The sequence below is a fragment of the Lutzomyia longipalpis genome, chromosome 1 (genome assembly GCF_024334085.1).
Source record: "Lutzomyia longipalpis isolate SR_M1_2022 chromosome 1, ASM2433408v1".
Classification (NCBI taxonomy): Eukaryota; Metazoa; Arthropoda; class Insecta; order Diptera; family Psychodidae; genus Lutzomyia; species Lutzomyia longipalpis.
Window position 1 is genome coordinate 12,247,157 of NC_074707.1, and position 24,450 is coordinate 12,271,606.

General features: G+C 32.7%; 2 protein-coding genes across 3 annotated transcripts in view; both read right to left on the minus strand.

Annotated features, from left to right (window-relative positions):
• LOC129790073 (luciferin sulfotransferase-like) overlaps window positions 1-24,450 on the minus strand; it is a 767,385-nt gene that overhangs the window by 637,667 nt on the left and 105,268 nt on the right. The gene's annotated exons all lie outside the window — the stretch shown is intronic.
• LOC129789106 (fasciclin-1-like) lies at window positions 352-23,933 on the minus strand. 2 transcript variants are annotated; one of them, XM_055825750.1, is made up of 11 exons: window positions 23,615-23,933; window positions 13,676-13,808; window positions 13,377-13,558; window positions 11,956-12,364; window positions 11,704-11,864; window positions 9,736-9,978; window positions 8,516-8,739; window positions 8,188-8,350; window positions 7,934-8,075; window positions 6,668-6,700; window positions 352-4,035 (listed from the first exon to the last, which is right to left on the minus strand). In XM_055825750.1, exons 1-11 carry the CDS (start codon window positions 23,717-23,719, stop codon window positions 3,833-3,835), a joined length of 1,998 nt encoding a protein of 665 aa, XP_055681725.1. In that variant the 5' UTR covers window positions 23,720-23,933; the 3' UTR covers window positions 352-3,832. The 2 variants fall into 2 exon arrangements, with proteins under 2 accessions (XP_055681725.1, XP_055681734.1); XM_055825759.1 differs by lacking the exon at window positions 6,668-6,700.

The following is a 24,450-nucleotide window of genomic DNA, read 5'->3' on the forward strand; positions in this document are numbered from 1 at the left end:
AAGACGTGGAACGGTGTAGACGTGATAGTTAATGTGCTCGTCAGCCTTGGGGCGTATCCAATGTAGTTGAAATGAATTCTCAGGATTATTCTAGGAATCGTTAACTAAAAAAACAGAATAGTGACGTCATTGTTTACATTTTTAGGAAAATCATTCCTGTGGCTTTCTTCAGCTGATTCTAGAAGAAATCGGTAAGTCTGTCTGGCAATTTATGAATCTTTTTTTATCCCCTGAAGGATTGCATCTCCAGATTTCTTTCTCTATATTAAAAAAAAAGTCTTTTCAATTTAAAAAAAAAAGAAAAATTCCTCCCACATCTCATAAATTTAGATAGAATGAAAGATATTCAACCACATTACGAGATTTTATTTCATCAGCTTTTCAGTTATTTTTACAAACACAATTGTCATACATTAAAAACTTATATTCGGCACTTAAATGTAAAAGTTTTCTCCCCCAAAAAACATCTCTATTTTCATTTTATATAAAAAGGTATGTATTTTGGAATTTTCATCACCCTGAAATTATGAATGTACCTCCGTCTCATGGGAAAAACAACACCGAAACATAAAAATGTTGTGAATGTAACAGTTCAATTTGTACGATAAATTTACTTAAATGTCCCGAACACAGAGCAAAAGACACTGGGATTTTTTTTTGTTTTTTTATTATATCGTATTTCCCTGTTGGGAAGGGGGGAGTTAGTACTACAAAATGTTCAATGGTGGTTGGACGATGCATGGTGGAAAATTGATGAGGGACATTTTTGGTAAAGCTCAATGATCTACACTTTAACGCCTATCCAGGGGTGGGATTTAGCTTCTCTCGAGAGTCTCGTCAATGCAATAAATATCCCATTGCATTACCCATTTGCTACCACTTTGTAACAATTTCTTCATCCCTCCTTCAGTGCCCTCAAATTGCTATTGAAGACAATGGGGGGTGGTTTTATACTGTAAGTACAACAGACAGGCAGTACCGAGAGAGTCTTGATTTTACATAATTTTCCCTTTCATATCAATTTTCTTCTATTACACCCTTTGGTGACAAAAATTAAATTTATGTTGCTCCACATCTTCAACATATTTCACTAAAAGAGAAATTTTCATGACGAGAAAATTTTATTTGGACTTTTATAAATTTTCTTCCAATTTTTTCATTTATGTCTTGAGATTCTGTTTTTATTTAAACTAATGATGAAACGTAATCACTTCATGTTTTAATCTTGATATGGGACCACATCCAGTAAGATCTTTTGTTTTCCTTTTAAATTCAAAGAAAAATATGTAGGTATAGTAAAAAGTTCTTTTGTAAATAGAGTAGAAAATTCTAAATCTCGGAGTATTTTTTTTAAAGAATTACTGATATTTCCGTGTTTAAAAAATTAGGTCCACAGTTCACTTTAAATAAAAATTGTATTATAAAGAAAATATTTGCGGTCGAATGTGTATGCAAATTTGGAAAATTTCATCCCCTTTTGTTGTATTGTATTGAAAATTGTTAATCACAGTACGCAAAATTTATTAGATTTACGTTGATTAATAATCCAATTGAATGATACGCGTGTTTCTCATAATTTTATGGTGTTATTGCGGGAAATTGAATGGGGAAATTCTGACGCGGGTGATGCAATTGAATATTTCAAAATCAATAAATATCATTTATAAAATTTTTGCCCCCTGACACCAACACGTTAAATACCTATTTTTTTTTTCTCTCCATCAGTAACTTTTCTTCTATAATACGTACATCATATTTTTGCTATATGTATTTGATTTCATTCCATATTATATTTATTTTATATAGACGTTATACAGAAACAGTGATGAGGCACTAAAGCAGTTTAAGGGTTCTTATGTGGTTCATGTAGGTCAATTTATAATATTTTCTGGAAGTGAACATTTTGTAATTTATGAAATATTAATTTTTAACTACCTCTATGAGATGGTTTAAGCCAATTTCTTTTAAATCACATTACACTAAATTCATTTTCTCTATTAATGAACAACATGATTTTTTTATTTCGTAATTTCTAATCTACTATTAAAAATAGATATTAGATACATCTGCCTTTTTATATATTTTTGTTTTTTTTTCTTTTAGATCATAACTAAAACTAGACTCTTATAAAAGCATTACAATTTTTGAAATGAGATACATTTTATAAAAGATCGGGGACAGTATTCTATGTTTCTTTTTTTCTTCTTTTTCTATCTTCTAATATCTTTTGTTTTTCATTAACTTTTCGTAAATATCTAAATGCATTTTTCTCATATTTTTTTTCACTAATTTTTTTTACTCTAAAATATACCATCCACACATCTCTCTATAATACCTATGTATATTTTACTTTTAGATATCATAATTTCTAATTTCCCAGCATTTTTCATGTTTTTATTTCTTTTTAATATTTAGCATTTTCTTTTCATACTTATCTTTTGTTGTAAGAACATGTAAAACCCGCCATAAGAAGTGGGTAGGAGATTCATTTTTTTTTCTTTGTCATCAAACGTTTTTAAAATAATGAAAAAAATTGGTCTTTATACAAAATCTTTTTTCTTATTTTAATAAAATTCAAATTGGCAATTCAATCTTCAATTTCGAGACTAGTTTTGATTGTATATAAATTTAATTTGATGACCTATAATTTTTTTAATCTTATAATTTTCACTTGAATTTGGAGATAAAAATCATTGCCAATTTGAGTTTGTACGAAAATTCTATGAAATAACTTGAACATGAAATTGGGCAAAAATGCTTCGCAATAAACCAGGAAAAACACAGAGAATTGTTTGAATTTATTAGATTAATTTCACAGGATTAATACTAAAAATATTTTTTATATTGAAAAGTTTTCCATAAAAATAAACATTCAAAATTGGGAAAATTGCAGTATTTTGCCCAATTTCAAAGGAACAAGTTCTTAATTTTAAGATGTAATATTATTCTCATGAATTTAGAATTATAACATTAAGTATAAATTCATCTCGGATTAAAAATAGCCACACTCAACTCTTTTATTTCCTTATTTTTGTACAAATAAAATTCACTCAATTCTCCCCGGGACAAAAGTCCCCTACATAATAGAAGAAACTTTAAAATGTAAATATAGAGGAAGGTTATATAAAGAAAATACAACTCACATACATATTATAAATAATTCGTCGCGTATATAAATTAAATATTAGTTTCCCGCAAAGCGTCTCAAAAGCATGCCTTTTCTTCCTGAAGCATGTCGAAATATTGACACAAATGCTGCTATGTCGCCTCTTCCTTGGTACTACACACATCCCACATATATATCTCCACATATATAGAACTCTCTCATTGAGGAGTACGATAAGAGTTATTGACAAAGAAAACCCTGGGCAAATAGGGAAGCTTTTACCCCATTGCCAAATATTTTATCCACCAAAAACATCCTCACAATGTGTCGATTGTGCGTTTCACAGGACGATACTTATATGTTAGCACATTATCATCCTCTTCACTATCCCTAATCCGAGATGATTTTCCTGATAGACTGTCATCGTAATCTCTTTAGATGTGAAGTAATGCTTTCTTGTATTTTTGGCATTGAAGCACATTCAAGTTAAATTTCCACACGACGATCATGATTATGTATGAGAATTTGTTGATAAACTACTTATTTATTTATCCCGAGAATTTTCATGATAGGAATGCCCGCACACATATTATTTTGCACTCAACCGCGTCCTCCCACAAAGTCCCTGGGTTATCCCTCGTTTAGTCTTTCATGATTTTATTTTTTTCCGCTTTCGTGTACCATATAATATCAATTGGCAATTTGTCGCGCACATTAGAACATAACTTAAATGAGGAACCTCATAAGCAGGAGGGCGAGGAGGAGGTGTGCCAACGAGGAGAGCGGTAGATATTTTGATGATGCTCCACTAATTATGGAATCTGTGTCATCCAAAAGGGGAAAGTCGATAACGTGAATAATACCATTGGTGCACTCCACATCTGGCCGATAAACTTGAATCCACCGATTGTTGTAGAGAATTGAGTAGCCTAAAATGAGATTTATATAAATTTAATAAATTTATGAAAACATGCGCCAGGAATAAGCTTCCTTTGCAGAGTGACAAAATATTTAAGTATACATAATTCACATTTTTGCACATACATACATATTGACATTATGTATTGCACGTTCCATGCATGTGTGCCGAAATATTTCTCGCAAAACATAAAGTGCTGAAGATTTTGCATTCCACTTACGTCATTCATGTCCAGAATTAGATCTACTTTTGCCACTTTAGCATAATTTTTATTTTTCAATTCCTAAAACTCTACTCACGATTTTTTTTTATCGTTTACGCAATATTTACAAATCAATCACACTGGTCAACAATTTTTTTTTGGTTCTACCAAAAAAAAGTTTTCTTTCGTTCAATTTACAAGTTTCCGAATCAGATAATTCCCCAAAGCTCTGAATAAGCACATCGTGTGGCATTTGAGCAAGAAATTTTGCATCTCTCTGTACACGATTAAACCCTTCAGTGCATAATAAATTCCATGTATGCGATCAAATGAAAATGAAAAGCTTCCAAAAGTTGCAAGTTGTATAGGGGAGTTGAAAGGAACCAAAAGGGAGATAAAAAGATTTGATAAAAGCTCGAGAAAAGGGAACATGTAACACGAACATGGACAAAAATTTTTAGGTCATCCATCTCCCAGTGTGTTCAGCATTATTTTAAAAACCCCTTCTTTTCCAATTCCATTTGCTATCATTCACTGAAAATCTATTATGCATACAATTAAAATTTTCTCTTTGAATTCATTATTAAAAAAAAATTGGCGACCAGTTTTACCATTAAAAAATCTCTCATTGATGTGTGCAAAACCCTTTTTTATTTACAAACATGTCATTTAAAACAAAGTTTAATCAACAATTTTACAATTGAAAAAAAATAAAATGGCTTTTTATTTATCTTTAGTTGAATTAAAAAAAGTATTTGTAATGAAAATTGCTTTACTGTTGACCCAAAAAAATGAAATTAAGTATTTATATTGTAACCTCTACGACACACATATAGGATGTATTATAGATATTTTTGCAAATTGTGCACCACACCAAATAATATTGATTGCCAAACAACATTTACATCACTTTGGAAGTTTTGCAGTGACACGTATAAGGGGGAAAAGTGGAGTGAAAAATAAAGTCATTCATCTTGATTAACAACCATCAGTTTGAATATCCCTTCTCACTTTCCCGAGAAATAGCATCGATCAGGATGGAATAGCCAAACATAGCGTTGGATTTCCATGCAATCGACTCAATTTTGCGGAAATATCATTTTAAATTTTCATGCGAAATTTGATCATGACGGATTTCATGTGACAAAGAAAGGATTGTCCTTCCGATACCAATCAAAATTTATTTTTAAACTATCCTACAATAGCTACTCGGTTCAAAGAGCTCGAGTGTAATGAAAGATGAAAAGATGGACTCAAAAGACACTTAAATTGACTCGAAATATCTTGTCGTTCATGTTGAGAGTATAAATCGATGCATTTGACGTAAGTATATTGCTAACAAAAGCCACTCCAGAAGAATTCAAGAGTTATGAATTAATGAAATCTATAGACGACATACTCCACAGGAATGAGAATTTTGCTCCAGAACATTTACCACAATATACCTATACACGTAATGTACATAGAAGTACAACATATGATGGTGAATAGGTAGCAGGAGACCACAAGACATGAAATTGTAAACCAAACATATTACACGCAATTAACCCTTCACAAGAAATCATTTAAATTATTTCCTAAAGCCACTAAAAGGGGTTTCTCAGTAATTTTTTTTTTTAAATAAATAATTTTACAAGAATTTTGCGGATATTGCCATTTGATTTAAGTTTTTTATTGCATTATTTTAACCCACCTAGGGAAAATTTGCACGATAAGGATATCAAATTTAAAAAGTTAACAACTTTGGGTTAAAAACTTTAAACCACCCCGAGGAAAGAAAATAAACTATTGAAAGTTTTGCATTGCGCTGAACAGTGAACAGTTTTATCCTCAAAAGATAATACGTACGTACTACTTAGAATGTAGTTGAGGAGGATTATTATAGTTCATTCCGCTCATCTCATGTTTATTATCACAATTGTATTTTCTCTAGCCGCAAAAACTTTTATGTTGGTACGCTCAAAGAATGCAAAATTCTTCTTATTTTATTTATTCAACACTATACAAACCGACGTCTTTCAATTATATCCTTAGAGGTATGTGTAAAGAGCCTTTTCTTACTCTTTCTGTTTAATTTGAATACATAATTAAATTGTCATGTTTAATTTATCTTAGAGCTTTAATCACAGAAAAGCTTCGAAAAGTTTTGTGACGAAGGTTATTCACAGAGAGAGAGAGAGAGAGAGAAAATAAAAAAAAACTGCAAGTTGTTAATCAAGAAGCTATTGAATGAAAAGAGATAGAAGAAACATTCTACCAATTAGCATAATATAGAAGATACGTGATTTATGAAAATATATATGACAAGGAGAAGCCTAATTTGAGGAACAAAGTAAATTTTGGGATACGTTGTATTAGGGATCTACATTTCTCAAAACTTTACGGGGTAAATGTGTTCTCTATATTCTCGTGCCACCCTCAAAACAAATCCAAAACTCACCAAAACTATGTGGTTGCAAATAGTACTCCTCCGCTAGTTTCATAATTAAATATGTAACATTATGAAATTGAACTATGTAAAATATTTAACGACTCTTTTTTTGTACTAAATTTTATTTCTAAAACAAACTCTTGTCAGTAAAAAACAGTATTGAAAGTGAAAAAACTCAAAAAGTGAAAATTTACCAATTTTATCCTCGATTTCTTTTGCGTGTGTTTAACACAGTTTTGTGGAAGTAATTTTGGGTTGAAAAAAAGAACAAAAACACACATAAGAAAATCACAATTTCCCAACAAATTACATAAACGAAGGAAATAAAATTCAGGAACACCATGCAAAAGTATCAAGGAAAAGTTATGTGTATGTCAATTATACAATGTTGTACATAGTTGATGAAATTTAAAAAAAATAAAGAGAGAAAATGTCCCTGTTGGTTTAATTTCCAAACTTTTCTCTTGTTAGAACTTTTGTTGAAAAATAAAGTCGAAATAATTTTTTTTAAAGTTTAATTAACAAAAAAAATTAATGAATCAAAGAAAATTAATTAATTCGTATAAAGCCTCAAAGTTCGTTATTGGTAGGTATGTAGTTGTATATATTAAACTTTGGAGTAGCAGCTTTTTGATTTATCTAATTGACATTTTGATTTCTGCCAATTTATGTTCATTATCGCAATAATTTCGCACTAAATTATTCATCAATCAATTCTACATCAATTCCAATGATGTGTTTCGTAATATTTTAATAATTTCGAAGAAAATTTAGGTGTTAATTCGTGCTGGAAAATCTTTCTTTAGTCCAGATGAGAGATATCCTTTTTTCTTAGACAGTTGAGAGATATCTTTTTTTTTAGAATTTCAATCAATGAATTAAATAAATAATGTTCTCAAAATCTGTTGAAATTATCTGATTCTTTTTAAAATTCTACAAAGAGACAATTTTTATTTCTTTTTAGCAATAAAGCAATTAATTAGTCCCAAAGTATATTGTAAAGAAATAATCTTTGATGGCAGAGATATTTCTTCTTTCATGTACGTACATGTAGTACAAAATAAATTGCGAAGATTCTTTATAAACAATTTAGCCAATTTGTTGCTACTTCATAGTTTATGGGTGAAAGCATAAAATTCTCTATACATATTGTATTTGCAATGTTAGAGAAAGAGAGATAATAAAAGGAAGAAAAACGCAATTTGTGAGAATGTTAGTTTGAAATGCGAGTATGTTATTAATTTAGGTAATTTTTTTTCTTCTTTTTGGACTTACGTCTATCTTCCTCCTTAACACGAATCCTCAGCATTCCTCTCACCGTAGGCAATTCAGCCGTTTGATTGGCAAATTGTCGCAACTCCCCCATTGTGAAGGCTCTGTCCCCAACGATGAGGTGACGTCCTAATATTTCAGTAGCCTTTAATGTTACCACGAGACAAAAAAAAGAGATAATAAAAGCGTTATTGTGGTGGGATATATAAAAATTTCATAAAAATATATGGGATTCGTGAATATAATGGAGACATTACTTGTTGTGCATATTCTCGCTGGAAGAGCTTCTGAAGAGCATTAGGGTAGACAGCTTCTGAATTTTTCCAAGCTCTATCTCTCGGTACAAAATATGTAAATCTCTTGGTTTTCTCCGCCAGCTGCTCGTTGAATCTCCCATGACTTCCAATGTTGAATGTGTATCTGCGGTGAATGTGGAGAAAAAAAGAGTTTGGGTATTGGAAAAAAAATCAAACAAGATTAATTTGATGAAATTGAAGAGAAAGCCTTCCTGAGAAAAGGGTATTCAAGGCAATCCCCAAGAGGGTATGTTAGTAATTTCCCACACACGCCCCCAAAAATACTCACTTTAGCATTGGATCCGTTCGCAATTTATCCAAAACTGTAGAATACGGTACACCTAAAACTTTATCAATGATGTGAACGAAACCATTTGTAGCCGCAATATCCGCTTGAATTATTGTGGCATTCACACCACCACCCTCCACTGTTATCGTCTGATTTCGGTCACGATTTGTGAAAATATTGAAGTAGAGAAATCGTCGATCCACCAGTGTTGGAACTTGATTAATCTGCCAATGTTAGAAGAAAAAAGATTGTATTATGACTAAATAAAAGGAAGAAGGTATTTCATTCAAGGTTCCACTTCCTAGCCCCCCCTAAATGCGACCGATGGTTCATTTTCTCTCGTCACATATGTCTCAATTTCAATTTGTCTTCCACCTTTTTTCCACTCGGTGGTGTCACACACATTTTGGGTTTTGTTATTGAGATTTCAAAGAGATGGGGCAGAGAGAGAAAAAAATGTCCCTAAATCGGCGAGGATAAAAATATCCATACGTCCTCTGGTTTTGATGTTTACACAGAAAGCTTGTCTTTTATCGTGACATACCGATGAAATATTCAAATTGTCCCCAAATACACAGGCTTCCGTATAATATTATAGCCAATAATCCCCCATTTTATTCATAAGATCAATGCGGGATTGTTTTAAATACTCGTAAAAATTGTTTGTGAATGGATTTTTTACGAATATTTAATTTTCAATATTGGATTTTATACTATATACGCAATACAACAACCCCATCCCCATTAAAGCTTAAAGTACGTCGTATCGTGTCAAGAACACTTTGAACAGACAGAAGTTGCAAAAAGAACCTTAAGCAACATTTAAATAGCTCTTTAATATCCTTTGGCCATGTTGCTAAGTGCCTTAACTTCGCATGTTCTTCCTTTTTTTTCCAAACATTTTCAACATGGATTTTTATGGGTTTAAAGATGTTGTCGCGTCTGTATGTGTTGAACTTTCAGATTACATGCATTAAACATTGAAGAAGAGGAAACGTGCCTCCCCACACATGAAAAAATTTTCTCAATGGACATAAATCTTTCAGCGCTTTTTTTCATACATAGTGCATACGAAAATATGTTATTTTTTCATGTTCTGGGCATTCTATGGACTTGAGTGTATAATGTCTCCTCGTAGAATCTTTTATGAACAAAACAATTTATTGTGTCGCACCAGGGATTAGGTTAATAAATTCTTCTTAAATCCCAAAGTCACTGACCTGATTGAGATTATTTGTTTTAATTTTATCCGTGTTGAGTCTATCGCGGACAATGTGAAGGTTGAGGATTTCTCTCATGCGTTCCCGATTCCGGATGATGTTGTTCAAATTGGAATCACTCCAAGCTTCATTGCTTGGCGCAAAGAGGGTCACATCCTTCATCCGACGAATCTGCTGAACGAATTCCGAGCCAAAATCTTGAATGACTTCGAAGAATTTCGAAAGTGGCCCATCCTCCTTTTCCTTTTTATTTGTTTGGGGGAAAATAAAATAGGCAATTAATTATCACCAGTGAAGGATGAAGGATTCGGTACATTGAGAGAATGATCAAAAATTTGTTCAACTTTTACAATAAATATAAAACACTTGAATTTTGTAAAATTTCATTTAGCGGATGAATGAGTATTTTCTGTCATCAATTTTAATCACTGAAAAATGATATATTGTATGTACAGAGGAAAAAAATGATCTCAAAACATATGCGCATGGGTTTTCACCAGCATTCTTCGCAGTATCTTTTTTTGAGTCATATTTCATGTTCTAAGCGCATAGGAAGAGTCCGCTTAAAAATGGTTTATAATATAAAATTCATAGCATGCAAGTTCTCAAAGAAAATGAATAATAAGCCGTGCCTTTCTTGCAACTGTGTGTTTCGCATATAAGTAATAAATTATAGAAATGAATAAACCAAATTTTGTGAAGAAAAAAAATTTTAAAAATTTAATTTGTGAAAAAAAGAGCAACAAAGTGAAATTTTATAATCAAATCCAGAATTTGTGTATATAAATAAAATACATTTCAAAACTCAAAATGATTTCGAATGAAAGTAGTTTTGCAAAAATATTCAATATAAATATTTAAAAAACGCGTGCATAAAATTACCTTGAAGGACTATATTTTGAGTGAATATCCCATTATTACATAGAAAGCATTGTAAGTAAGTAGATAATGTTAAGAGTTTATGAGTGTCTATTGTGTCAGATTATTTCGTTTTTCTTCCAATTTGTGGTTTTCGTGAGCAATATAAAAGCATTTGGTTTCAACTTGTTTACGAAATAAGATGAAAGACGGTTTAAATTAATGAATAATTCGAAGCAAGTGCACAAATTTTTTTTTTCTGATTCGTATTTATGTATTCGCAGTGCTGTCTAGGAAAGGAAATTAGAAAAAAAAATTATTAAATCTACTAAAAGTTTCTGATGGGAGAATCTAAGGAAAAAAAAGTTAAATCATTTGCATTTAATATAATTTTATTTTATGCAGAGAAACTTTATTTTATGCATAATATTCATTCGCATTTCATCCGTATCAAATTTATTAATTAATTTTACCCAGAAATCGATCAAATGTTCTGTATTAATTAAAATAAGAATTTTACAGCACCTATTTTTGCCTTTGATGACCTTTTTACATTTTCTACCAACAATTTTTTCCAATATTTCCAAGCTTTTTCATTGCTGGTATTTTTTTTAATTAAAAACTCCATTTAAAACATTTATCAAGATGGAAATGTTCAGACGAATGATTTGATACTCGCAGCGAAAAGGTATCTTTTATCTTTTCAAACAACCCCTGATTGTGGATCCATACATACGAGAATTCTCAAATCATGTTTTATTTGAAGGTAGTATTGAAATGTAAATTCTCTTTCCAATAAAATTAAATTTTAATCCCTCTATATATTAACATAGAATTCCCACTTGTTCATAAATTTATGGAACAAAGATCATTGGAGATTGGAAAGAGATTACATGCTGGAACTTCCGCAATTATTTGATGGAATTAATCACATATTGTGACACTGAGTTTGAGCGGGGGCTTTTATATGTATGAAAGTTCACCCAAATAACGCGCGTCCCACTGAGAGTCCTATTATAATGGCATATGTTATTGATTTCATGTGGTCAATGGAAGCCCATTTCTGTGGAGTAAGCAATTTCCTGTGTTAAAAGTGAAAATGAATCATACCTCGAGAAATTGAATCACATTGGTGTCGACTATGACTAATGGTCGCTGAATCAAGTGCACCACCCCATTTTCCACGGGGATGTTGGCTCTCACAATTTCTGAGAGCACCACTCCAGGAGCATGCACAGAATCACCAATGAGTGTCTGTGACTTTACGTACGCTGCAAAAAGAAAAGAGTACGAATCACAAGTTTGTTGATTAAGTTCCCGAGAGAGGAAAAACATATGCCGAGAGGGAGCTATGCTACTTACTTTTTATATTCTTCCCATCCGTCTGGGAAAAGAATGTGATCAACACTTTCAAATTGTCTTCAAAGGCAGCTGTCGGGAGGGGTTCATCGAGCGGAGCTGCCGCTGTGAATACCGTCCTATTCGGTATAATGTGCCCATCGACGACTTTTCGGTCAATCATATCGGGTCTATGGGGTGATTTGAACCCCTCCTCGACAGGAATTAAAAACGTATGTGCTCCTGGAGTTTGGTACAGATACTCCTTCTTGTGCAGAATCACTTTCTGCCTATAGGATCGTACCCTGTGCTGTCCGATGTCCAAACTTTCGGAAAACGTGAGGAATTGGAATGCATCGGGATTGTGGACGTCCACCGTTGATGATGGGATTGTTGTTAATGGTTGCAGGACATCATCAATCACATGTAAAATCTGTAATTTCATGAAATGTTACACAAGTTGTGGATAAACTAATTTGGTTATTAAATTAACCATAACCACTTGTTTTTATTGATATTTATCATTAGGGAAGAGTGAAGTGGAGCTGGTCACGCGAGGACATTGAAAAAGCAACGTATTTTTTACGAGATAGAGCAGTATTAAATAAATATATATGTAGGTCAGTGAAATATTATTTAAATTAAGTAACGAATAAGTTCATTTTCGTTTCTTTTTTTATAATGTTCCTTTGTATCTATATCAATTGATTTAAAAAAAAATTAAAATCAATCAATAAATTTAAATTAAATCATATTAAACAGAACAATAAAATAAAGAAATTTACAATCTTTCAATCTAATTTATGAGCTTCTTAATGTGATAGCCTTTTTAATGGCCCGTCATAAATTTCACAAGTTTTTTTCGAAGAATGTTTTACATTGATTCCATCCCAGCAAAGAACAAGTGCCCTTAAATGAATGTATATAGAAACAAGAAGAAATAATTTAGAATTTCTTTCTGCGTGCTTTGTGAATTCCAAAAACTTTTGAATGATTTTTATTGCTTTAACTCTCCCCAAAACTCAGAAGCAATGAAATTCTTTTCTCTTTTCTTTAACACAACTCTTGAACATTTTGTTCTCACTGCTGTACATGACATATTTGACACATTTATTCAAGGAAAATTAAAAATTTAAATATGATTTTTGTTTCAAGAAAAAAATACTTTAAAAATTATAATTATTTCACGGAGTTCTTTTTCTGGGAAATCTTAATTAACAGAACGCTAAAAAATGCCGAAACATGCGTTTAAATTTTTATTTCATGCACTACGGAAAAAAACATGTGCGCAAGAATTTTCCTCCCAACATTTTCTCACCCCTTTTGCTTGGTGAAATGTAATTTTCTCAACAAATAGCACGAGTATTGTTTGATAATTAATCTTTTCAAAAATCCTATAACAGCAAGGAGTAATGGGTGAAACGCATTAAAATTAATGAACTTACTTGCTTTTTTCCTTCCTTATTAATGAGCTGTACATTGGATCGTGACTTTATAATTAGTGCATTATTGACAAATATCTGATCTATATTTTGGTGTCTTCTCCTTGTTATGTACAACGGGGGATTTCCTTCCATATCCGAAGTCACAGATGGTTTCAATTGCTCCAAAGTACTTGCCACAGTTACTATAAATAAAACATTAAGAGAAAAAAATTATTACAAGTGCAGACTCTTCTCCATGTAGACTTTTTTCTTGTCTCTCTTTGTGTTTTCATTATCTTCACATTAATGGCAAAACTTACACATGTGGTACAGGACATAGGTTTTATTCCCAAAATAGCGCTGGAATGCTTTATTGGTGGGTGCAAAGAGAGTCAACGCCCGGAAGTTGAGTGCCGTGCTTGCAATTTGATTCCTTTCGAGTAATGAATAAAACTGGAAGAAATGAAGAAGAAATAGGAGGTTTTTAGGCTTGGTGTTTTTGGGGGTAAACATTGTGATGAATAGAATAACATTGTAGCGATTGTAACTTGTATGGGTTTACTATATAGCTTGGGGTTTACAGCAGGAGATGGCCATCATGAAATATTGGGAGATTGATCACATATATGTATATAAAATGTAATTCAATCCAGCCCTTTCGTCCTCAACAATAAAAGAGACGCGTCTTATGTCTCTTCCGATAGCAAACAAAACATTATACAATGAAGAGGATATAGGGGGCAAGTTTATGTATTGATTTTCAATATATTTCGCCCCTATAATTGTATAATTTTACACTACTTTTGCTCGGGGTGCCATTCAAGGGGTGTTCTTAATTTTTTTGTGCCTTCTTTCATATACAACACTTATCTTGCTTTAAAAGTCCTTTTGCTACAAAACTATGACTCATTGTCTTCTCCGAGGGGTTCCACTTAATCATGAATAATGTTTCGTCTCTCAATCGATGCTGTGTGTATTGTGAATTGAGAGGCATAGAAAAAAACAATTAAATTACACTATAGGATGTTTGTACTAACATCCCATTCGCAAAAAATCCCAATGGGGAGTATTTTGTATCGCATCATCTTAATATACGAGATGATAGCGATATAGAATTTTTCCCTCTGAATGTTTTTCTTGTATAAATGTATAAGTACAATATATAAATTTTCAACACTGCTGTTCCCGAGATGTTGTGAATTTTTCGGAGGGGTTCAGAGTGGAACTCGGCCGTGCTGAAAGATATCGTATTAAAGCGAGAGTCAAAAATCTAATTCACTCTCGTACTATGCTTCTCGACCATAAACAAGAATAGTGCATGTATAAGTGATGAGTCATAAGACGAATTATGCGACAATGTGTGGAAATATAAACCCAAAAGAAGGAGCGGAGAACTCACATCAAGGCAGCTTGAGTTCCGTTCCAAAACAACAGCAGGGAGCTAAGAATCTCAAAGATTCATGGGGTACTTCAGGAACAGGCAATTTCACTTCGCCACCGGATAAGAAATATTAACGATATGTTCGGGATTATAAATTTTCCTACGCTGCGTTATTGTACTCCAGTCAATGGCAATCTCGCAGAGAAATGAAATTATACAACAGAGATGGGAATATATGAGTCATTATACGCGAATGATTCGGGGTGGAAGTTAAGTAGTTCACAAAAGGTCAATTACACTGAGGCATTTCACAATAATCTCATCATAATTGTTTGTTCAATTGCATTGGATTTTTTCTATTAAATATGTGAATTTTTTATTTATTCTTTAGTTAGGGAAAAAAAGAATAAATCTTTGAAGTATTCTGTTGATATTTTTAGAAAGGAATAAATTATTCGGTAGCAATAAAACAGAATATAAATAAAAATCCTATAAATATTAGATTTATTTGAAATTTGAGCTAAAAAAACTTTCTTATCATTTCCAAACAAAATGCGTGTTTCATTTTGTTTGTCTTCTCAAACACCGACACTGCACTGAACAAATAAGAATGGAGTACTTCCCATATTCTTTGTGCAAAGATTTACATTCCGACAGTGTACATGTCTCAAAATAAAGTCAACTTTAATAACCACAAAGCCTTTAAATAATATATAAATATATTTTGCTTTAATCCACAAACGCCTGGGGAACAATAAAATTAATGGGAGGATTTCCTTCTTCCTACTTTTGCTTCATGAATGCAAAAGAAAAAGTTGGATTATACCTTATTCATGCCATATCCTTGTTTATTTATTCAATTTTGTATAATGTTTGGAAAATCTCTCAATAACAAAAAGCATCCTCTATGCGCCCTTTTGACTAACTGACCCTTGAAAACTTTATATTCTAAGCCAAACACACCATAGGGTTGTAATAGGATACCTGAGTGAGTCTTTTATATATAAAGTAACAAAAACTTAGTTCATTGCCTCTCAAAGGAAAACCATTCATCTGACGTATAAAGAGTTCTTGTGTCGCTTTTTAAAAAGAAAGGATATTTTTCCCTTTAGTCGTGTGTTTGTCCAAACATTAAAGGGTCGCATCCAGTTGTTGCCCGCTGAAACAGTTTGATCATTGACAAGAGGACCTTGTGTGTGTATATGGAAGGAAAATTCGCCTCAGGGTTGGTTGCTTCAAAATACAATTTCCTTCAATTTTAAATTCAATTGCATGTCTATTCGTTCACCATGGCCCCCCGGTAGCGTGTCGTTTGATTTAATTTTTAACAACCACCAACCAGAAACAGGATGACATCCGGTTCAATCAAAATGGCGCATAATTGTCCCACAGCATTTTCTCCCCTCATTCTTATCACCTTCGTAACACCTTCTCCAAAGCTATTTTGGCAATTTCAACAATCAATACCACTCACCAAACACCTGCCGCGGAAAATCTTCCCTTGCGGTGACTTCAAAGGTATTTACTTTGCGGGGAAATTCATGCCAGAGAAATTAGGGGAAGAAAGCTTAAGGTAGACTAGCACATAGGCAAAGTAAATCATTTTTGTGGTGTAACTGTTTTAGGGAAAATGCTAAATTAATTTTTTTTCTCCACCTTTAAACTGATTTTTTCCACCAACAAACTTAATATCTCCGAAAGAATTTTCAAACTTTAAAAATTCTTTCCCAAGAATCTTGTTTTACTTTCCCCGTACAAGAGATGAAACAATTATAGAGAGATGAAGTTTGCACTTTGTCAGCGACAAAAGTTTCTGTAAAGATTCCAATACTACATTGAAAAGGTGAGAACTTATAAAAACTATAAAACTGTGATTTTCACTAGTCTGGCAATCTAGCGAAATTCCAAGTTGAGAAATTCAATAAAAATTTTGTTTCGCTTTGAAATAAACTCGAAAACAGTCTATGAAATGGAAGTTTAAAATGTTAGACAATTTTACATGTATTTTCCGGGAGATGTTAGAAATGTAAAATTTCCTCGAAGTTCACAAAAACTTTTCTAGAAAATCTATTCAATTTCTAACTCTTCTAAAATACAGTAGGTACATTAGAGCACATACAGCTATCTTTCTAAATTCTTTTGCACATCATTACATTAAAGTAATGTTGTTTCACTCCTAAATCTCTAACTCAACCCTTAAACAAATTCTCCCTTCAGTACATAATAAACTTAATCACCAATCTTACATAATTTTAGGAAAAAGTTTAATTACTTTTTCATGGAGTGAAATAAATTTTTGATACGATATAACGATAAAGATATGGTGGAACATAATTACCCCCCTGTGTAAAACATATATTGACATAGGTATGTAAGTATATAGTACATACCTATGCCGTACATTGTAATTTCCATATACTAACATAAACATATTCTCTGATATTTGTACAAGAAAAGGGTAATCGCTGAAATTAATGATTTTCACACTCTTGAAGCATATACTTGGAATATGTTGGTGGTGTAACTGAACATATTATACACCAAAACCACTTCAAACACAATTTAATAAACCTACATGAGAAGGGATGGATGACCCGTAATGTGCCCCAAAATTTTCACGTTCTATGGTTCTGAAGCTTAATGTAGTTCAATCATTTGTTTTTTGACACTCTAAAGAGTGTCAAGTGGTTTCAGGGACCGTCATTAAATCACCCCAAAACCTCTTAAACCCACCAGAAATGTTTGTCCTAATAGCTCAATCGTCTTTCATCGACAACACATCATGGGGGAAAGGGGAACGGAATTTTAAAAATATGTACAATTACACTCAAAGCCTAAATAGGAGAAGATGGTGTAAAGACGACCTTCTGGCACTTTAATTTACATCTTGTACATAATGCAGAATTGAATATTTTTGTAAAGGATTGAGTCATTCTGTTCATCAAAAAGAATTTTCCTTTAAAATCCCAATTAAAAGTCTAAAATTCTTCGTAAAAATTTTCACGTGTTCTTCATCTATATTAACTCGGCGCTAATTTCTCCAAAACCATTAACAAATGCTTTAAATCTCACTTAAATTTTGCCCTATTCTAAATTCTCTTTAGCATATGCAGTGTGGTAATCTGCATTAATAATTTTGAATAGTAAATCCAGTAAATCAATGAAAATACACAAATCAGATATTCTATATATGCATTTGCACAATTTGCAGCGATTATTCGGTGTATGAAGTTTCATTTGAAGAGCATTATGCAAATAAATTTTATAAACACAAATAATAATTCAACATTTTGCAACATAAATATATGTTTGCCCCGAATGTTCTCCAAATATTTGGTATACACATATTTTAGCTTTGATTTTTGTGCCATAGAACAAAGTTTAACTAAAACTTGGTGTGAACATGAGTGATATAGCAAAACATTGCCTGAGGGGAAACTGATAAAGCTATTAGTTGGATTGATGGGTATCACTAATCTATATTTAATTAAATCTGTTTACAAGTATTTTGGCTAATTAATTACCCACAATATTCGTGCTTAGGTGTAAGAAGATTTATAATACTCCACAGAGATTTATGTAATCACATTTATCTGGCACTCAGCCAGAGAGGTGAAAATATTGTATGAAATATTCATTGGGGAAAAAATCTCTTGATAAAGTAATTTAAATACAATTGTATTTGTGCAGGTGATTTGATGAGGGAAAATTATTGCCTCTTGGCATACAAAATGCTGAAACCCCAGAATAATTGTCCCAACGCCTGTGTAAATGAAAATGACACAGTGTGGTTGTCCCTTTAATTATTCACTGAATCAACATGAAGACATTTCTGGAGCAGTGCCCTCAAATTGAGACTGAAAACTCTCTGTGATACAGAGTTCAAAATGTCTGCACATCCCCTGATGACAGTAATAGAAAATGTATGAAATCATTTTCTTTATACGTATCAAATATTTGAACTCCATCCCTACGCCAAGAATCATCTTTTCATTATGTGGGACGTATGCTATACTTTTTCCAACATTTCATGGGAGAGAGATGATGAATGAATAGACGCAACTATGTGCTTCAAATGATGCCAACACATTTCAATTGAGTTGTGCAAGATACTATTTTCCATAATAACAAATATAATAGCATTCACTTTATTCCAATTCATCTATAAGTTCTCATAGTAGAGACATTGTCATATATACATAGTCGGTGTATTAACGAAAACGAATGAACGTTAGGCACTTCAATCGATTCGCTTTTCCGTGCGCTTTTCCCAATGTACACACATAAATGATACGAGAACATGTCAAGATAAATTTTCATTTTCGCTTCAACAATGCAAACAGCATAGAGAAACCCACCTATGTATAGTCTTCCCTCATTTCCACGTTTTCTATCATTCCCTTATACTCTTCCTTTACTTTATAGGTAAACGTTCTTTCAACTAAGCAGGAATTATCGCGTTTTTATTTCCTCACACCCCCAAACGCATATTAATACGTAAACATAGCTATAAATTCGTGATCCTTCGCGTACAATTTGCGTGGAGAAATATCCTTCATTATTGATTTAATGAATTACTAGTACAATCGTATTATTAATTCTAAACGTGACGTGGCGATGTATCCATTAAAACATATTTTGATGAACCCTCCAGCAATATATTAATGTTATTTACCATCTCATCCCCCAAATAGACAGACTTTTTGCTCATTAAATATTTTATATGATGGCATAAAATGGAGTGTCGAGATAATTTTCAAATAAACGACTGTTGGACAAACATTTGCTTCCGTAATGGAGCCAAAGCAAGAGCAAGTGTAACGCTTCTTCAATTCTATCCTCCTAAACATCCCAAACATGTGTTCACCAAAAGCGTTATTTAATTGAAATTGATTCACACATTAACTAACAAATTAAATTGCTATACATCTCCCGACCACTTTCATTCAACACTATACCTACATGTAATTCTTACAAGAAAACTTTCTACTTGAAATTCTTGAAGGCCTCCATCAATATTTTGCTATTCTTTGCACATTTTCTTGACTTATTTCGCACTCATATTTTTGGCGAAACAAGGCAAAGGAGAACAAAAAAAAATCTCATAACAAGCTCTTGTTTATCTTTCACGATTTTCGTAATGTATACGAATGAGAAAATTTGAATAATATCTGCTGCAATAATGCCCAGAAAATATTTTCAAGAAAAACATCTCAATATAGAGGCGAAAAAAAAACTTAAGAGGAACGACTATCAAAATGATCCAAATTATTCACACCGCCAGCAGATATTTCTTTTGCGTTCATCTTGTTCAAATATTGGTTTATTGTGGTGGTTGTGGAAAATTACATAAAATACCCAAGGGGTAAATGTTACATCAAGTGTGATGTAGAAAATAAATTTATTATGATTTCCGTACATATAACCCTTTTTTCAGGATAGGGATTTATTTATAGATAAATTGAAAAGCCTACAACATACATACATATATTATTGTTTTTTATATCACATCTGCATTGTACGAATATACATAGAGGGAGAATAGATCAAAAAAGGATTGAAACAAGCGTGCCTTATTAGCAGTAAACCTTTCTTTTATTCCTTACACAAGATACGATCTCTTATAGTAAAATTAAGTGGAGAAAGCAACACAATCGATTGAAAATTGTATAAATTAATTTACAGTCTCGAGCAATTTCTTTTGTGTTGAGTCCTTGTTAAGGACTTTTCATCGAATGAATGCAAAGAACCCTATAATTATCGCCCACTCAGACACTACGTACGTGACTTGATTGCCTTTTTTTCAGTTAGGAGCTATTTTGCTATTCAAGTTGGGAAAAATACCCCCTTTGAAAATGATTGAATCGAGAGTTGAAACGTTTATCACCTGTTTTATGACATTCTTATAACTATGCGCTCAGAATAGTAGTGCAGTTTACCTTGAGATAATATATTCTTAATAATAATTTAATCTTCACTTAATAAGAAAATGTAATAATGATATTTTTTATTTAAAAGAAAAAAGATATAAATGGAAACATAAATGTTTCCCACAATAGTGGAGAAAAGACTAAATATGATCATTTTGTGCTCAACTTTCCTGAATTTTACAAACAATTGAAAACAAAAATTAGAAGAGTCCGTTTTAAAACCATCATCCCCTAATGTGAAACTTCATTTACAACAAATTCCCCAAAATTTAATTAAGTTCCCCACGCTCGATTACTTTCAATTACTGATCAATTGAGTAAAATGCCAAATACCTGGAATTTCAATTAACTTTATGAAAACTCCCTATATACTATGTAGCATACCGCTACAACTATATTTTTTGAGCGCTTTGCAATCTATTCTTGATAACTTTCATTTTTCCTTTTGTTTTGAATTTTCCAGCGAATGTGTGAATATTAAATATTTAGCAGGAAAGAATTGGTGTATGCTTTGTTCCAAAAATAGTCGCCCTTTGGAAAGTTTGGCCTTCACGCGAATTCCCAGTCAATTCTCTAATTAATTAACACATTGGCTGAACATCTTGGTGGCACACACCAAAATATAACCGCACGACACATCCCTGGATAATTATAGCCTGTGCCTGCAGACGAAATGTTGAATATTAATATTCGTCTGGTAACTCTGTTTAGGCGTGCCCATAAAAATTCCCAGATAATATAGGAATTCATAACGTGCAAATTGCATAAATAATGTTGCTCCTGAATTTTTTTATAATGAATTTCACTTCTCACCATAATTTTTTCCCTTTGACTTTTCCACCCTTATGCATAGACAACATTATTTTTTAATCATTGGGTATTAATAAAAGAATCTTTTATGTATGTAATGCATAAAATATTTGGGTGTCTCTGGCTTTAGTACAAGGAGTACAAGAGTCGAGCGTTACGAGAAGAGGGGCTGCTAGTTCGGGATTTTATAAATTTTAATGCTCTCCCTTTAATAAAGTTTTTTTTTCTGGGTGCTTTTTCGGCTTTCCCAAAACCTTTGAAGTTGATTTTCTTTTCTTTTCTTTTTTGTGCTTCTTCTTTGCCTTCTTGGCTTTGTCTTGGATAGAAAAAAAAACCCAATTAAAAGGCAATACTAATAAATCAAATTTTCATGTCCAAAGATCTACTAATAAAGAAATGATGAATGATTTACAAAGTTCTACAAACTCGCATTTGGGGTAATTTTTCCCCGAACATCAGTGCGCGATGGACGAAGACGAAAATTGAACAAATATTTTCTTTGAAAACTGTGTGCCATCTGAAGTGAATGCGGGGACAAAATTGTTTTCCCTCCACCCACAGCCATCCCTTGTAAGACTCTGCTGAAGCTTAAAGAGCTCACGGGTATATTAATGAAAGTTGTTACACACCTTTAAACGGTCACTCATACAAACCTCGTAAGGAACTTTTACAATCAATTACAGAATTGAAAAGATGTTAAAAGGTAATGGAATAAGATTTTCCATCACGAGAGTCACGAACAGTGTTAAGAATGAGAGCGCTTGTCTAAATTGAAAAGGTGAGCTTTGAAAGCAAAATCAATTTACGTTAAGAATCCTGTCTATTGTGGTATTATTTTGGACTTAATGACCATTTGAATTAGTATTCAAAATTTAACAAAAACAAGTTTTTTTAAACTTCAATCAACTGTAATTTTCTCTATTTAGCCAAATGAAACTGGACCTAACGAACAAATAGGAAATGTTCACAAACTAATACATAAACTAGGTACATACATATAGCGTCCTGTTTAATTGTCGAAAATCAATTTTATCATTTGAAAATCCGCTCGTGTGAGCACCCCACTGAATCATTTTTTTCGCATCACACATTTTTCCTATCATGACTTTAATTTATTCCGATTTAGGTGCTGTTTAACAAATTTCCACCCCACAACATGCTCCAATTTAATGCGCCCTGGGCATGAAATTGAAAAATGATTACAGATAATATGCAAATTTTCCACCAGCTTTTGCTTTTCCTGGGCTTTTCCCCGAAAGGGATTGTTTTGACAATTTGATTCAAAATATTACTTTTAATGCGTGCTGGGTTTGTTGTTGTACCTACAAATTAAAAGATAAGATATTTTAAAATATATCCTGCTAAAATGATAAAGGTGTTATCCTGTTTTTCACTTCTAAGAGCTAAAAGAGGTACTTTGTGTAACTTGAGCTTTTAAGCACTCTGGCTCGAATTTCCCCCCACATCAAGAGTTGTCGTAAATTTAAAGGCGCACCACCTTTAACCTCGGAAGAACTCGCATTTTAGCGATGTACTCAATGGATTTTTGATTTTTTTTCTTCCAACCCATTTGCATTGGAGTCACGTCTTCTTTCGGGGATTTTATTTTCATTCTCAACCAAAATGTAGTTTGAAATATTGCGTATATGAGATTTTTCTTGCTCCACCACACGCGCCGAGTCATTTCTCATCGAAGCTGGTATCGGTAATTGCTCAAGAAGAAAAATATGTAGATAATATAGGTATCTTTGCCACTTCTAATCATTATCTGTGGCACATTAGCCACTTCCTCTCGGATAGGTGAAACACGTTTTGGTGCAATTGGACAATTATATGCACTTATGCACAGAGCATGCACATTTTTACATGCGTGTGTGTAACGATGAATCAAGTTCATGAACCACTTGCCGCGTATGTTGAGCTGTGTTACATTGGGTGTGGAACACACATATGACCAAAGCACATTTCCCACCTCAAATCAACAAAGAACAGGTTTCACCTGTGTGACGCTAGCTTCTGGCACGGAGTGCATGCATCATAGTTTTATCAATGATATTTCAGTGGAAATGCCATCTCCTGCGGCCAAATTCACTTTTCAATTAAACCGGGAGTCGGAGTAGGGGTGGGTGCAAATATACCTGTGATAGGTCCGGATCATCGCGAATTTTTTCCTCAAGAGTCAAGGCGTCCATTTGCGAGATGAAGAGAAACAATAGGGCTATTAAAAGAAATCCACGGGTCATGTTGAAAAAATGCCAACAAAGCACCAGGTAAATTAAAAATTTATTTCTCTCTTCACTTGGGCACTTATTCACAAAATTCCTATTTATTATTTAATTTAAAATCCACCACTATTTTTCAATTTATCCAATATAACTTCACATCCACCTAATTGCTCATCGTCTCACCAACGACACGCACACTCTCACGGTACAAACCTCACTGAAGTCTCCGTATTGACTATCGGACTGAAAGACTGCAAAAGCAAACGGGCGCTATTTAGTACAAGCATATAGTCAGAAACTCTCTCAGAATATTTTCTCTTCGTCGCATTGGAAGCTGACTTGCTCATGCCTCAGCATGACCTTCCATACACTTCCAATACATAGCGCGCTCTCATCAACTGTTGCCCCGTCAGCATATCTCCTAGTTGCGCCGGTAAACAGCTAAAAGTATGGTTCGAAATACAATTTTGGGGTTTTGGAGATTTTAAGCAATGGTGAACAATTTTGACGAAGTCTTGTTGTTGAGTAGATTTAAAATAACTAAGAATGAATGATTTTAAATAAACCAAAACGTCGCTGAAAGAAAGTAGACTAGACGCTCGTTCTTTTATTTGACTGCCTCTAAAGGAAAAATTAAGAGTCGTTAATATCTTAAAAGTAAAATTATCAGGCAAATGAGGAATACAACTTTAAAATATTATTGAATTTGTCTTATTTCTCATAGAGAACGAGATATAAATTTTCTTCAA

Bases quoted from the DNA above. Each gene is read 5' to 3' on its own strand.
- LOC129789106 (XM_055825750.1), bottom strand. From the start codon at position 23,719: ATGACCCGTGGATTTCTTTTAATAGCCCTATTGTTTCTCTTCATCTCG. The intron at 13,809-23,614 runs GTATATTTGCAC...CATTTCTTCCAG, and splicing joins ATGATCCGGACCTATCACAG to TTTTATTCATTACTCGAAAG. The intron at 12,365-13,376 runs GTAAGTTCATTA...ATGAAATTACAG, and splicing joins ATAAGGAAGGAAAAAAGCAA to ATTTTACATGTGATTGATGA.